At 40.1% G+C, this 13,977-nt stretch overlaps 1 gene segment (V, D, J or C); it reads left to right on the top strand.

Moving 5' to 3' along the window:
• The first annotated feature begins 495 nt into the window (after nucleotides 1-495).
• Nucleotides 496-984, top strand: LOC110541083 (Ig heavy chain V region 3-like). The segment is given in 2 exon segments: nucleotides 496-566; nucleotides 650-984. Coding segments are annotated over 2 exon segments (381 nt in total).
• Nucleotides 985-13,977: the final 12,993 nt, after the last annotated feature.

Raw genomic sequence — 13,977 nt, 5'->3', positions numbered from 1 at the left:
CAAAAGCAAACATTAATTTTGTGTATATGAAAGAAAATTGAAAATTCTCATAACTTAGGAGTTTTAAATTTTTCCATTATCCTCATCACTACCACCACCTGTAAATCAATTTTCTCAGCAAAATGAATGTGTTGGTATTTTATTTTTAAATTAAGAGGTTAGGCCTTGATATTATATCCACAGAGTCTATACAGGTCTCAGGGAAGGATGCTTCCTCAGACAGGGGTCAGGACTTGGACCTCAGCATCATTTGCCTGTCTCAGGTTCTTCTCCTTCTTCTTCTTCTTCTTCTTCTTCTTCTTCTTCTTCTTCTTCTTCTTCTTCTTCTTCTTCTTCTTCTTCTTCTTCTTCTCCACCTCCTTCTTCTCCTGCTGCACTAGGTTCTTATCTAAGAAAGACCCATCTTCATGAATATGCAAATTATGAAAGTGTATGGTTGTTACATACAGAGATGTGTCCACCCTAAAACAATTTGTGCTCAGTGTCCTCCCCACAGTCAGTGAACACTCTGGCCCTCACCATGGGATGGAGCTGGGTCATCCTCTTCCTATTGGCAGCATCTACAGGTAAGGGGCTCCCCAGTTCCAACTCTGAAGTGCAGACAGGGACTGAGGTGACACTGCCATCCACTCTGCCTTTCTCTCCACAGGTGTCCACTCCCAGGTCCAGCTGCAGCAGTCTGGGGCTGAGGTGGGGAGACCTGGGTCCTCAGTGAGGCTGTCCTGCAAGGCTTCTGGATACACCTTCGCCAGCTACTATATGAGCTGGGTGAAGCAGAGTCCTGGACAGGGGCTGGAGTGGATTGGATATGTTTATGGAAATGATGGTTCTATCAGCTATAACCAGAAGTTCCAGGGCAAGGCCACACTGACTGTACACTCATCCTCCAGCACAGCCTTCATGACACTCAGCAGCCTGACAGCTGAGGACTCTGCGGTCTATTACTGTGCGAGACAAGCACACATTGCTGCACCCACATCCTGAGTGTGTTACAAAAACTGGAGGGGCAGGAAGCTGCCCTAAAAGCGAAATGAGAGAAAAGATTGGCCTGAATGTTGGCTTAGAAATAGTCAGTGTATAGCAGAAACTTGAGTTTTGACAAAGGAGCCAAAAATATGTGATAGAAAAAGGGTAGCATCTTCAACAAATGGTGCTGGTCTAACTGGACATCTACATTTAAAAATATGCAAATAGATCCGTATTTATCACCCTGAACAAAAGTAAACTCTAAATGGATCAAAGACATCAACATAACACCAGACGCACTAAATGTATTAGAAGAAAAATTTTGGAACAGCCTGAAACTCATTAGTACTGGAGACAACTTCCTCAACAGAACACCAACAGCACAGGCCCTAAGATCAATAATTAATAAATAGAGTCTCATGAAACTGAAATGCTCCTGTAAAGCAAAGGACACTGTCCATAGGGAAAAATGACAGCCTACAGACTGGGAGAAGATCTTCACCAACTCTGTAGATGAGAGGGAGCTAATATCCAAAATATATAAAGAACTCAATAAATTTAATACCAACCAACCAAATAATCCAATTAAAAAAATGAGGTACAGAGCTAAAGAAAGAATTCCCAACAGAGGAATATTGAATAACAGAGAAACAAAGAAATGCTCAATGCTCTTAGTCACCAGAAAAATGCAAACAAAAAAGACTCTGAGATTCCATCTTCCAGCCATCAGAATGTCTAAGGTAAAAAACTCACATGACAGCACATGTTGGTGAGGTTGTGGAGAAAGGGGAACCCTCCTCCATTGCTGTTGGGGGTGCAAACTCGTACAACCACTTTAGAAATCCATCTGTCACTTTTTTCTGAAAATTGAAAACAGCTTTACCTCAAGGCACAGTTATAGCATTCCTGAGTACATGCTCAAAATATTCTCTACCATACAACAAAGTCTTTGGGCAGCTAAGTTCATAATGGCATTATTCACAATAGCCCGAAACTGGAAACAACCCAGATGTCTCTCAACTGAACAATGGATAAGAAACTGTGGTAAACTGTGGTAACTGCAATGCTACTTAGGTATTAAAACAAGGACATTATGACATTTGCAAGCAAATGGAGGGATCTGGGGAAAAAAATCCTGAGTAAGGTAACCCAGACCCAAAAAGATAACCATGGTATTTACTCATTTACAATCAGATATTAGTCATATAATACAAGATAACCATGCCAAAATACACACACACACACACACACACACACACACACACACACACACACACACACACACACAATCCTAAGAAACAAGGAGCACCCTAAGGGAGCATGCTATATTCTCATTCAGAAGGGCAAATAGAATAGACACCAGAAGCAGTTGAAGAGAGGGATCAGGAAGGAAACCTACCAGAGATTTCCTCTGAAAGACTCCACCCACCAGGGGATGAAATTAGATTCCGAGACTCACAACCAAATTTCAGGCAGAGTTCAGAGACTCTTATGGAAGAGATGGGAATGGAAGAATCCAGAGGGGAAAGTAGCTCCACAAGAAGAACAACAGAGCCAATAAATCTGGGCCCAGGGGGCGCCTGCAGGGACTGATGCATCATCCAAGGACCATACATGGAAAGAACCTAGGTACCTTTTCAGCTATAACCCATGGAGAGCTCAGTCTCCATGTTTGGTCCCTAGTAAGGGGAGCAGGGGCTGTCTGTGATATGGACCCTGTTGCCTGCTCTTTAATCACTTTCCCTTAGGGGTATGTCTTGCCAGGACACAGAAGAAGAGGATGCAGAAGAACACGGCTGGCTCAGCCTGGTTTCAGAGGAATAAAGAATTTAGTATAAGTAGTTTTATAAAGCAGCATGATTTATTATTATTATTATTATTATTATTATTATTATTATTGTTATTTTGCTAAAGGTCCCAAATGAGCCCTATCATCATGACACCATAGATTTTTCCTAGTAAGAGTCAATAGTTGATGAGTTTATCTTAGTTACACTTTGGCTCCAATTTATTTAAGTCACATGTATCTGTTATGCAGAGGCAGGAACTGTAGGGACAGAAAATCCCCATAATTATAGACATGTAACAGCCAAAGAGAGAAGGCAGAGGCATGGTATGCTCCACAGAAGTCCCAGATCTTTCCTTTTATGGAAGGTGAAATAAAATCAATAAAGCAAAATCAAACTTGACTAGGCACAGGAAGAGAAAGAGAAAAACAAAATATCGGTACCATCAGGGCATAGATCCACCTGCTGGTTTCCATTCACCTGAAAATTCCAAATTTTCCTTCACTTAAGGACCTGTCTACTATCCAGTCAGATGAGGGAGTGGCTGAGTGAAGATGTCCAGGCTCCTGTTGCTTTTGATAACAGAGCTGTCCAAAACTCATATCCACAACAACGGATCTTCCCTATCATGAGTCCAGGCTATCCTTCTAAAATACTAAAAGCTAAAAAAGGCTTCACTATCACATTAAATATTCCCAACGCAGGGCACAGAATGGGTAGATTTGATGCATTAGCTATTCTCATACCTACACCAAAATGGGTTGGCTTGAACACATTAACTATATACTCAGAGGCCTCACTAATGCTTCCACATAAAATTAAGGAAAGAATTCAAAGACTTCCCCTTAAAGAAAGCCCAGATTGAGTCCTCTACTTCTCTCTCCTTGTGTCTTCTGTTGTTCCTTTTGGTTGTTGTGTTATATGAGTCTGAGTTTATATCTCCATCTCTCCATATCTATTGAATTGATTTTTCACTCATCTCTCTCTGTCTCTCTCTCTCTGTCTCAATTCCTATCTCCCTCATTCTCTCTCGGCATGTGTCTTACAAAAATCACTATTTACCAAGCAATATTGATATGCTATGTTCAAATAGTCTATGTATTCATTTTATAAGATTTATTCAAAATCTCATTTGTTTTCAGCAAATGATTGTCATAAGATATATAATAACACACATGCAATAGTCTGTAGTAAGACACATGGAATAGCAAACACCTTAGGATCAGAACTCTGCATTACCTTAGGTTTTAGAAGTTGATTACATGGGAATCCAAGGCAGGTAAGGCTGGTAGTGACATTTTTCTCCTAAAGGCAACTTAAAGGGACAGGTGCACACTGCGTTATAGTAGTCTTCATTCTTAAGTGACATCAAGGTGTGTTACTTCCCCTGACTGGGAAGTCCATAAAATCTTTAGCCTCTGAGAGTATAAGTGATATTTTTATCATTGTGACTTTCATAAGTGTAATTACTCTAAGATGGTTCAATGTAATCAAAAACTATTTTTAACAGAACTCACATAACAACTTATAAATGCACATGTTGACTGCTAATAGGTTCTGAGATTATGCGTTATTCTCTAGTCTCTTATTTTCTTCCTTCCCAATCTCACTGCCCTGATCTGCACTCTAATGCCTAATGAGAACACTGAACTACACTGACACAGCACCATTTTTCCCAGTCTATAGGAGGTAACGTTTCCTATAGAGAATTTGGTTTATATAAATGCTGTAGAGCCTGGTAATCTCAAGGGTTTGATGTCAGTGAGAAGTCTCTTTAGCTCAGAACATTTATTTTACATGTTACTCTAGAAAACATTACCTCCCAATAACCAATATGAATGTTCTGTGCTTACAATGGATGCAGTTTTATGGAGAATATGTTATGGCAGGCTTGAATCCTCTAGGAGAAATCTATATTAAAGATAATGCAAACCTATGTTGAAGTTATAAATTGTTCGAAATATCAGTGACTTTTAAGAACATCTTCCTGTCTCCTCCAACTTGAAAGCAAGGAATGGTCAGAATGCAGGGGATCATATACTTCAGGCCACTTGCTGAATGAGACTCTACAGTGTACTGGGGTTGCATTACCCAAGTGGCTGTAAAACCTTAGTTCAAGGCCTTTTCTGATACCTGTTGCATCACTACAGAGCACACAAAAATAAGTTCTTATTTCACCAGGTAAAGGTGGAGAGACATTTCTTATGCTCCAAAGCCCATTGCTCTTCTGAAATCTTCTGTAATGTAGAGGATATCAACACCACCATGGATCTTCTTTTTCAAATACAATCCATGCAGTCAGGATAAAATGAAATGAATGGTTCTCTCGCCAGTGATTTAGTGAGGATTGGGGAAGGGTGCATCAACACGAAGACTAAGACAGTTATGAATGTTGTGTTGTAGTTTTGAGCAGACTTGGCCCATGCAAGTTTCATAGGGCTGACATCAGGTGGGACAGGCTGTGTTTCTCAAAGAGAGCCAAAGCTTCGGTTCTCCACCAAATTACACCTTACATCTGCCATGATGTATCCCAATAATCCAATATTTCTAGGACAATCTTCCTGCCATGTAAGAGACACCTGAGAGACTTTATTACTGTCAATAAACATTTCATAGCAAGCCCTACATGGGAGTGATAATAAAATGGAGACAATGTGCCATCAAGGTAAACACAGAGGGACAATTCTGTAACTCTATCATTTTCAAATTGTATCAACTTCATATAATCAATAGCATTGTTAAATATTTGTTGCCATGATGCTGCAAAAGGGAATCCTTAAAATAAATTAAATGTGGAGAACCCAAGAAACAGGTGAAGAGAGAAGGGTGTCTTCTGACTCTACACAGCAGTTTTCTCCTCAGTTAACCACATATAAAACCCCAGGAAAGCATGTCTCATGTCAGCTGGATTCTTTGGATTGAAGGACACAAGATCTGACAGAGATCACTGCAGTTGATCCTAAAATTTATGTTACTATGCTGGAAGCTACAGAAACAAAAACTCCACAGTTCAAGGCCTTCCTAGTCCCTCTGAAGACAGTTTAATCTCACAGTAGAATCAATCCCCCCCCCCCCGGAAAACTAAGGCTTGACACTATTTTCTCATGGAGACACAATTCCAAGGCTCATCTTTCAGAGAATTTACCCACAGTCAGTAGAAATGTAGTTTTTTTGTGGGGTGTGTAGAAGGCATCCATTTCCATTGCATGACCTTAAACTTCAATGATTCTCTCCTCTGTCTAGAGGAGCCGTGTATCAGTGAGAAGAGGGTATTGAATTCACCCACAGTCACTTCATTGGGTTTAATCTGTACTTTTGTTACAGATTATGTCTTTTATAAATTTTTGTCTTTTATAAATTTTTCTCCAAAATTTGCTGTGTATATTTAAGCGTACAAAAATATTGTAATATTCTTTTGTTGGATTCTTCACTTCATAAATATATTGCAATCTATTTTATCTCTTATATCTAATTTTGCATTGATATTAATCCAGTCACACATATCTGTTTGTCTCCTAGTTGCATTTGCTTACAGTGCCTTTTTGCCAGCTCTAAGCTAAAGTGATGTGTGCTTTAATGGTGAAGTCTCTTTCTCAGGACAGCAACAAGAGCGGTCTGATTTTCTAATCAGTTCTACTACTCTTCCATTAGTTTGAATTAACTAAATATTAAGAGTTACCTTTGGAGCTTCTCAGACGACAGTAGTAGTTTGGCTTATGTCTGCAGCCCTTAGAGTATCACTGATAGTGACAGGGGTTGGCTCTCTCCTGTGGGGTGTGTCTCAAGTTAGGCTAGTCATTGGTTGGCCATTTGCTCAAACTGCTATAACTTTGTTCCTGCCCATCTTGTGGGCAGGGTAAACTTTGGGTCAAATGTTTTGTAGGTGGGTTGGTGTGCCCTTCCTCCACTGAAAGTCCTGCCTCGCTATAGGGGTGACCACTTCAGTGTCCATATTCCTGTGCTGCTGGAAGTCTCAGCTACAGTCACCCCACATCCTCCCAGGAACCTACCCTGACCCAGGTCTCCAGCTTGTCAGGAATATTCCCACCCAATGGCTTCCCTTCTCTATCCTAGCCCTACTGCCTCCCACCCCTGCATTCCTGCACCTGGTCTCCACCTTAGGTTACCTCCCTTCCCCTCCCCCACCCAGTTTCACCCAGCAGCAGATCAAATCAGATGTTGAAGAACCACAGCCAAACATTAGACAGAGAGATGGGAATCTTGGGAAGAGTTTAGAGAAGGATAGATGGACCTGAAGTGGATAAGATCTCCATAAGAAGACCAACAGAGTCAACTATTCTAGGGCCATGGGGGCTCATAGACACTGAACCACCAACCTCAGTAAATGCATGGCCTGGACCTAGGCCCCCTACACTTATGGATATGACAGACAGCTCAGTCTTCAGGTGGTTCCTTAGCAAATGGATCAGAGGCTGTCACTGACATAGATGAAATTTCCTGCTTTGGATCAATTTCCCCTAGCTGAGGAGCTATCTTGGGCCTCAATGGAAGAGGACCTGCTTAGACCTAATATAACATGAGGTGTTAGGTTGAGATGGTAGGTGGTAGGGGCTCCCTTCTCTGGGAAGAAGGGGAGGCAAGGAATATGGTTAGAGGGTGCCACTGGGAGGGGAAGAAGGAGGTGGCTGTGACAGGCATGTAAAGTGAATAAATAGAGGTAAATAAATAAATAAATGAAAAAGGAGTTATTTTTGGCAGCATATTCTTAAATCCTCTCACTTTATTGTCTGTGGTGTTTTCTTAGAACTTTGGATTAACTGTTCTGGAATTGTTTACTCACTCCCTTTGACAATGATTGCATTTATTCTCTTCAGGTTGAGTATTCCATTATTCATTACTCTCCATTGAGATGAATCATGAGTTGCTTTAGCCATTTTTATTGTGGAAAGTTTTTATTTTTCTTTCAATTTTGACATATACTGTTAGTGTATGTTCTCTTCCTACATGGTTAACATTTTTCATTGTCCTCCACTACAGGAATCTTTACAGTGTTACAGAAGATAGTAGAAGGAAAAATACATCCCAAGAAAACGAACTACTTTCAAGAAAACACAGGAAATAACTGAAATCACTACAGCAAAACAAAAGGGAGCCAAGCACATAAATACATTACCACAGCCAACATCAAGATCAAAGGATCTAACAGCCACTGGTCATTAATCTCTCTCAACAAAAAGACACAGGCTAAGAGAATGAATGTGTAAATAAGAACCAACAATCTGTTGCATACAAGAAACACACCTAAGTCACAAAGATAGATATAACCTGAGAGTAAAGGGCTGGAAGACAGTTTTCCAAACAAATGGACTCAAGAAGCAAGTAGGAGTAGCCATTCTAATATCTAATAAAATAGACTTTCAACCAAAATTAATCAAAAGAGATGGGGAAGGACACTTCATACTCATCAAGGGAAAATTCCACCAGGAAGACATCACAGTCATGAACATCTATGCCCCAAATACAAGGCCACACACATTTGTGAAAGAAACATTGATAAAACTTGAACCACACATTAATAGTGGGAGACTTCAACAAAGGACACTCTCAACAAAGGACAGGTCAACAAAACAGAAATTAAACAGAGAAACTATCTCCAACAGAGGTCATGAAACAAATGGACCTAACAGACATCTACAGAATGTTACACTCAAACACAAAAGAATTTACCTTCTTCTCAGCACCTCATGGAACCTTTTCCAATACAGACCATAGAGTTGGTTACAAAGTAAGCCTCAACAGATACAAGAAGATTGAAATAATCTCTTGTATCCTGTCTGATCGCCTGAACAGAACACCAACAGCACAGGCTCTAAGAGCAAAAATCAATAAATGGGACCTCATGGAATTGAAAAGTTTCTGTAAAGCAAAGGACACTGTTCTCAGATCAAAAACGGATTGGCCTATTCTTTGATTGGCCTACAGATTGGGAAAGGATACTCACCAACCCTATATCTGACAGAGGGCTAATATTCAGTATATCCAGTTTAACTCAAGAAGTTAAACAACAACAAATCAAGCAATCCAATTAAAAAATGGTGTACAGAGTTAAAAAGAGAATTCTCAATAGAGGAATATTGAACGGCAGAGAAACACTTAAAGAAACATTCAACATCCTTAGTTATAAGGGAAATGCAAATCAAAATGACCCTGAGATTTCATCTTACACCCATCAGAATGGCTAAGATGAATAACTCAAGTGACAACACATGCTGGAGAGGATGTGGAGAAAGGGGAACCCTCCTCCACTCCTGTTGGAAATTCAACTTGTACTACCACTCTGGAAATCAATCTGGCACTTTCTGAGACAATCAGAAATACTGCTTCCTCAAGATCCAGCTATACCACTCCTAGGTATATATTCAAATATTCTCAAGTATACAACAAAGACATTTGTTCAACCATGTTTGTAGCAGCTTTATTTGTAATAGCCAGAACCTGGAAACAGCTCAGCTATTCTTCAGTTGAGATAAGGACACAGAATTTTGGTACATCTAAACAATGGAATATTACTTAGCAAACAAACAAACAAAACAAACAAACAAACAAACAAGGAAATCATGAAATTTGCAGGCAAATGGTGGCAACTGAAAAGATCATCCTACGTGTGGTATCACAGAAGCAGAAAGACACACAGGATATATACTCACTCATAAGTGGATATTAGACATATAATATAGGATAAACCTACTATAATCTGTACACCTGAAGTAGCTAAACACGAAGCAGGACCCTGGGTAAGATGCTCAATCCACATTCAGAAAGGCAAAGAGGATGGACATCAGAAGAGGGAGAAAACAGGACAGAAGCCTACCACAGAGAGCCTCTGAAAGGCTCTAACCTACAGGGTATTAAGGCAGATGCTGAGACTCATAGCCAAACTTTGAGCAGAGTGCAGGGAATCTTATGAAAGATGTGTTAGATAGTAAGACCTGGAGAGGACAGGAGCTCCTCAGGGAGAGCAACAGAACCAAAAAATCTGGACACAGGGGTCTTTTCTGATACTGATACTCCAACCAAGGCTCATTCATGGAGATTACCTAGAACCCCTGCACAGATGTAGCCCGTGGCAGTTTAGTGTCCATGTTGGTTACCTAGTAATGGAATAGGGACTGTCTCTGACATGAATGGATTGGCCTATTCTTTGATCACCTCCCCCTGAGGGGGGAGCAGCTTTATCAGACCACAGAGGAAGACAATGCAGCCACTTGTGATGAACCATGATAGACTAGGATTAGAAGGAAGGAGAGGAGGACCCCCCCATCAGTGGACTTGGGGTGGGACATGGGTGGAGAAGTGGGAGGGAAGGTGAGATTGGGAGGGGGGATGGAGGGAGCTTCAGGGGGGATACAAAGAGCATAAACTGTAATTAATAAAAATAAAACATACCAGATAAAAATAATTAAATTATTTCCTTTTTATTCATTTAAAAATTAGTATTCCTTTATAGAAATAAAGCCTCCATGAATACCACCATCATCATTAATTGGTTTATTAATTAAAAGTTTTTGGTGTCTCAATTTTTCCAATATATGCCTTCAGGTATTCTACAGTGATAAATTGGTTTCCATTTTCCAATCTGGATGCATTTTCTTTGGCATTTGTGACTGGCGCTAAGGCTAGGATATCAATAATATGTAGTTACCATGGGTTCAGTGGGCGCATTTATATTGTTCTGATGAATAAAGTGGTTCCTTACTATTTATAATGTTGTTTTCCAGCATGTGCTCATTTCTGTTGACAATCTGTAATTCCATCCGTTTGCATATTGCATCATTTTTATTGCTGTGAAATCTCATGTGTATGTGTGTGTTTATCACTAAATTTAATGTTAGATTTTTGTCTCTATAATGAATTCCTGACACAGAAATTGGAGCTTAAACTCTCTCAGCTCAGAGTATCTGGGTTTCAGTTCATCACAGGAGGGAGGGAGCAGCTCAGATACAGGTGTGTGAAACACAAGCTAAGACAATTTTCAGGCTCACCACATTTAAAACTTTTATATTTTCTCAACATTTTAGATGGCTGTAAACTACCATAGTTACAGTGAGATGAACAGAACTGTCTATGACAGGGCAGGGTGAAGGAAAGCAGAGAGCAGGCATGACCAAAAATCCAAAGACAGTGTCCTGATGAAGCAGTGGCTGTGACCATGGCTTACTAGCAGCCAAAGTTCACACAAGATTCCACGTCTGTCCAGCTCTGTGGCACTGAGACGACAGCCTGTGCAGCAGGTGCAGAGGGAAGCTGAGGACCAGCTTCCCGTGTGTGAAATTGTCCCTTCTTGCAATGTTTCTTATTTCTACAGTTATATTTTATATTACATTTGTGGTAAAACAACATGAGTCCTAGGCTTTCCTCAGTCTTGCCAAAAAGTGAAGGATTATCTTAGACTTTGGATCTTCCTGCACCATCCCCAGATTTCAGATTTCTTGGATATAAGGACTCTATATGCCATCTTCTAATATAAAGAGTTCTTTAATTGTTTTCCAGATCCTTATCAGAAATACTTTTTTTGTGGAACATTTTATTTTCATCTCAAACTAAAGTTCTACAAGAGGCTTACTTTGAGTACTTTTGTTCTTGCAGATGTCTAAGACAAATACTTCTGTCACAAAAAATCTCCAACTTTCCCTTCTGTTTCCATCTCAAGAAATGCTTATGGAGCATGCTATGTATATTCAGATTACTGTAACTATTTTCATATTAGGCAGATGTTATAGAGAGTTATCAGGCTCATGCCACACTCTGTCTCCTAGTCAAGACCAACCACAGCTCTCTGCACAGACATTGGGCTCACTGCCCCAGTGTTCCACTGCAATAGTTGAGAGTCCTGCCCAGAACAAGCCAAAAATTTCATGGCCATATTCTAATTGATGGCCTCCCGAGAGATCTCTGCCAGAATATCCATTACCTGTGCACCCTGCAGTGTGGATCCCTCCAACTAGCACGGTAGTGGGACTGTTTCTTGTGGGGGAAACATTACAGGAAGTTTCATTCTGTGGGTAGCAGATTTCAGAACCTTAGGAGGAATATCTGTTGGTTGATAATGGTTCACCCTGATGATGGCACCTTAGGGAAAATCAGCATGGACATTAAAAACTGGTTTTGGTCTGCATTTTTCCCTGACTAAGATTTTTTTAATACTTTAATGTTCCTGTTTATGCTTAAAAGGAATTTTATTTGGAAAAATACACACTTGACCTGTCATATTTCTCATCAGTTTAATTTGATAAACTTCTTTTTCCTGATGGCTCTCAGCATTTCTAGAGACTTTAACTGTGGTAAACTTGCATTAAATAAACCATCTACCATATTTTTTTCCATTTTGCTCATTTTTCCTTTCTTTCCTAAAAATGCTTGATTTAGTTTAGGTTGATATAATGCATGGTTTTTATGACTTATTCAATTATTCCTTGTTATCAGTTTCTTTGATTCATTTAATGTTTTTTTTTATTTTTCAATTTTAATTTTATTTTTAGTAATTACAGTTTATTCACGTTGTATGACAATTGTAGCCCCCTTCCCCATCCCTTCCGTATCTCACCCTTCCTTCCTTTTCTTTTCCTGTGCCCCTCCCCTAGTCCAATGATAGGGGACGTCCTCCACCCTTTCCATCTGACTCTTGTCTATCAGATCTCATCAGGCCTGGCTCCATTGTTTTCTTCAGTGGACTGGTAAGGATTCTCCCCCTTCAGGTGGAGGTGATCAAAGAGCCAGCCCATGAGTTCATGTCAGAGACAGTCCTTGTTCCTATTAATGGGGAACCCTCTTGGACACTGATCTACCATGGGCTACTTCTGTGCAGGGGTTCTAGGTTATCTCTATGCATGGTCTTTTTTGGAGTATCAGTCACACAAATGACCCCTGTGCCCAAATTTTTCATTCTGTTGCTCTCTTTATTGTTTACAAAGTGAAATTGCACTGTCTGATTCTATCTTAACCCCTCTCACAATCTTCTTGTGTGTAGATTACAGAAGTGTGTAAAATACCTTAATTCTCATTTTATAACTTTTGCACAGTACAAAATATAGGACCTGTTTCTTGCTACTGTTTCTGTTTTCTACAGTTGTTATACTTTCAATGTTGTGTGTGTGAGTGTGTGTGTGTGTGTGTGTGTGTGTGTGTGTGTTTATAAAAGTATGCTTGTGCAAGGTGTATCCGTGAGAGAACAACATTTCAGGATTTGGTCCTCTCCTTCCCCTTTGCTGATGTAGGATTTCTGTTGTTTCTGCTGCTGTGTTGTACACACCAGACTTCCCATGAGTTTAAGGGCAAAGTTCATGTTACACTCTCCCCTCTCTGGGTAGGCATGTTAGGTTTACATGTACTTGCTACCAAACAATGCATTTTATGTGGGTTTCAGGATTGAACATAGGGTGCCAGAATTGTGTAGCATAGGCATTTAATTATGATCAGTTTCAGTGACATGGCAGTAGTTATTCTTTAAGACAATTAGAAACACAAACACAGTAAACCACATTTTGCCATGTTTCTCTGTAGGCTGAGTTTCTGATCAGATCTATCGCGAATGGTCACCTTGTTCCACCATGTGCTGATGAATGGAGGTTTTGGTTCTAAATCCCTCAATCTCAGAGACTCTGGGAAGAGATTGTTTAAAGATAATGAGCTTCATTCCCATGCTGAGGATATGCAGTCTGATCCTGTCACCTGTTCATCTGATTGATTTCATGGGCCAGTATGTGAAAATTCTCCTGCCTCCTTTCTACACTGATTCCTACAGAATTGAGTTTCTCCTCAATTTGAATGGGACATAGATTACCTTTGTTTAGATGTGTGTCTGTGTGTTTCTCTCTCTCTCTCTCTCTCTCTCTCTCTCTCTCTCTCTTTCTCTCTCTCTCTGTGTGTGTGTGTGTGTGTGTGAGAGAGAGAGAGAGAGAGGGAGGGAGGGACAGAGAGAGAGAAAGAGAAAGACAGAGAGAGAGAGAGAGAAATCAGCTTGTGGTCTTCTTAGATTTCTGAGTTTGTATTTAGGTGCTTTTCATCAAATTGACTTGTTTTGAAATATTTACACCAGAAATGTTCATATACACATTTTGCTACCCGACATTTTGGTTTCTAAAGCAACATCTTTGACCTCCAATGTTGCATATCTGCCCTCATAGCTCTTCTCTACTGTTTCCAATTTTGTCTGTCTGTCTGTTTAACTGTTAAACAACCTTGTGTGCTTATCATCACTAATGAC

Source organism: Meriones unguiculatus, chromosome 7 (assembly GCF_030254825.1).
Source record: "Meriones unguiculatus strain TT.TT164.6M chromosome 7, Bangor_MerUng_6.1, whole genome shotgun sequence".
NCBI lineage: Eukaryota > Metazoa > Chordata > Mammalia > Rodentia > Muridae > Meriones > Meriones unguiculatus.
This window is presented reverse-complemented; position numbering and strand designations above follow the sequence as displayed.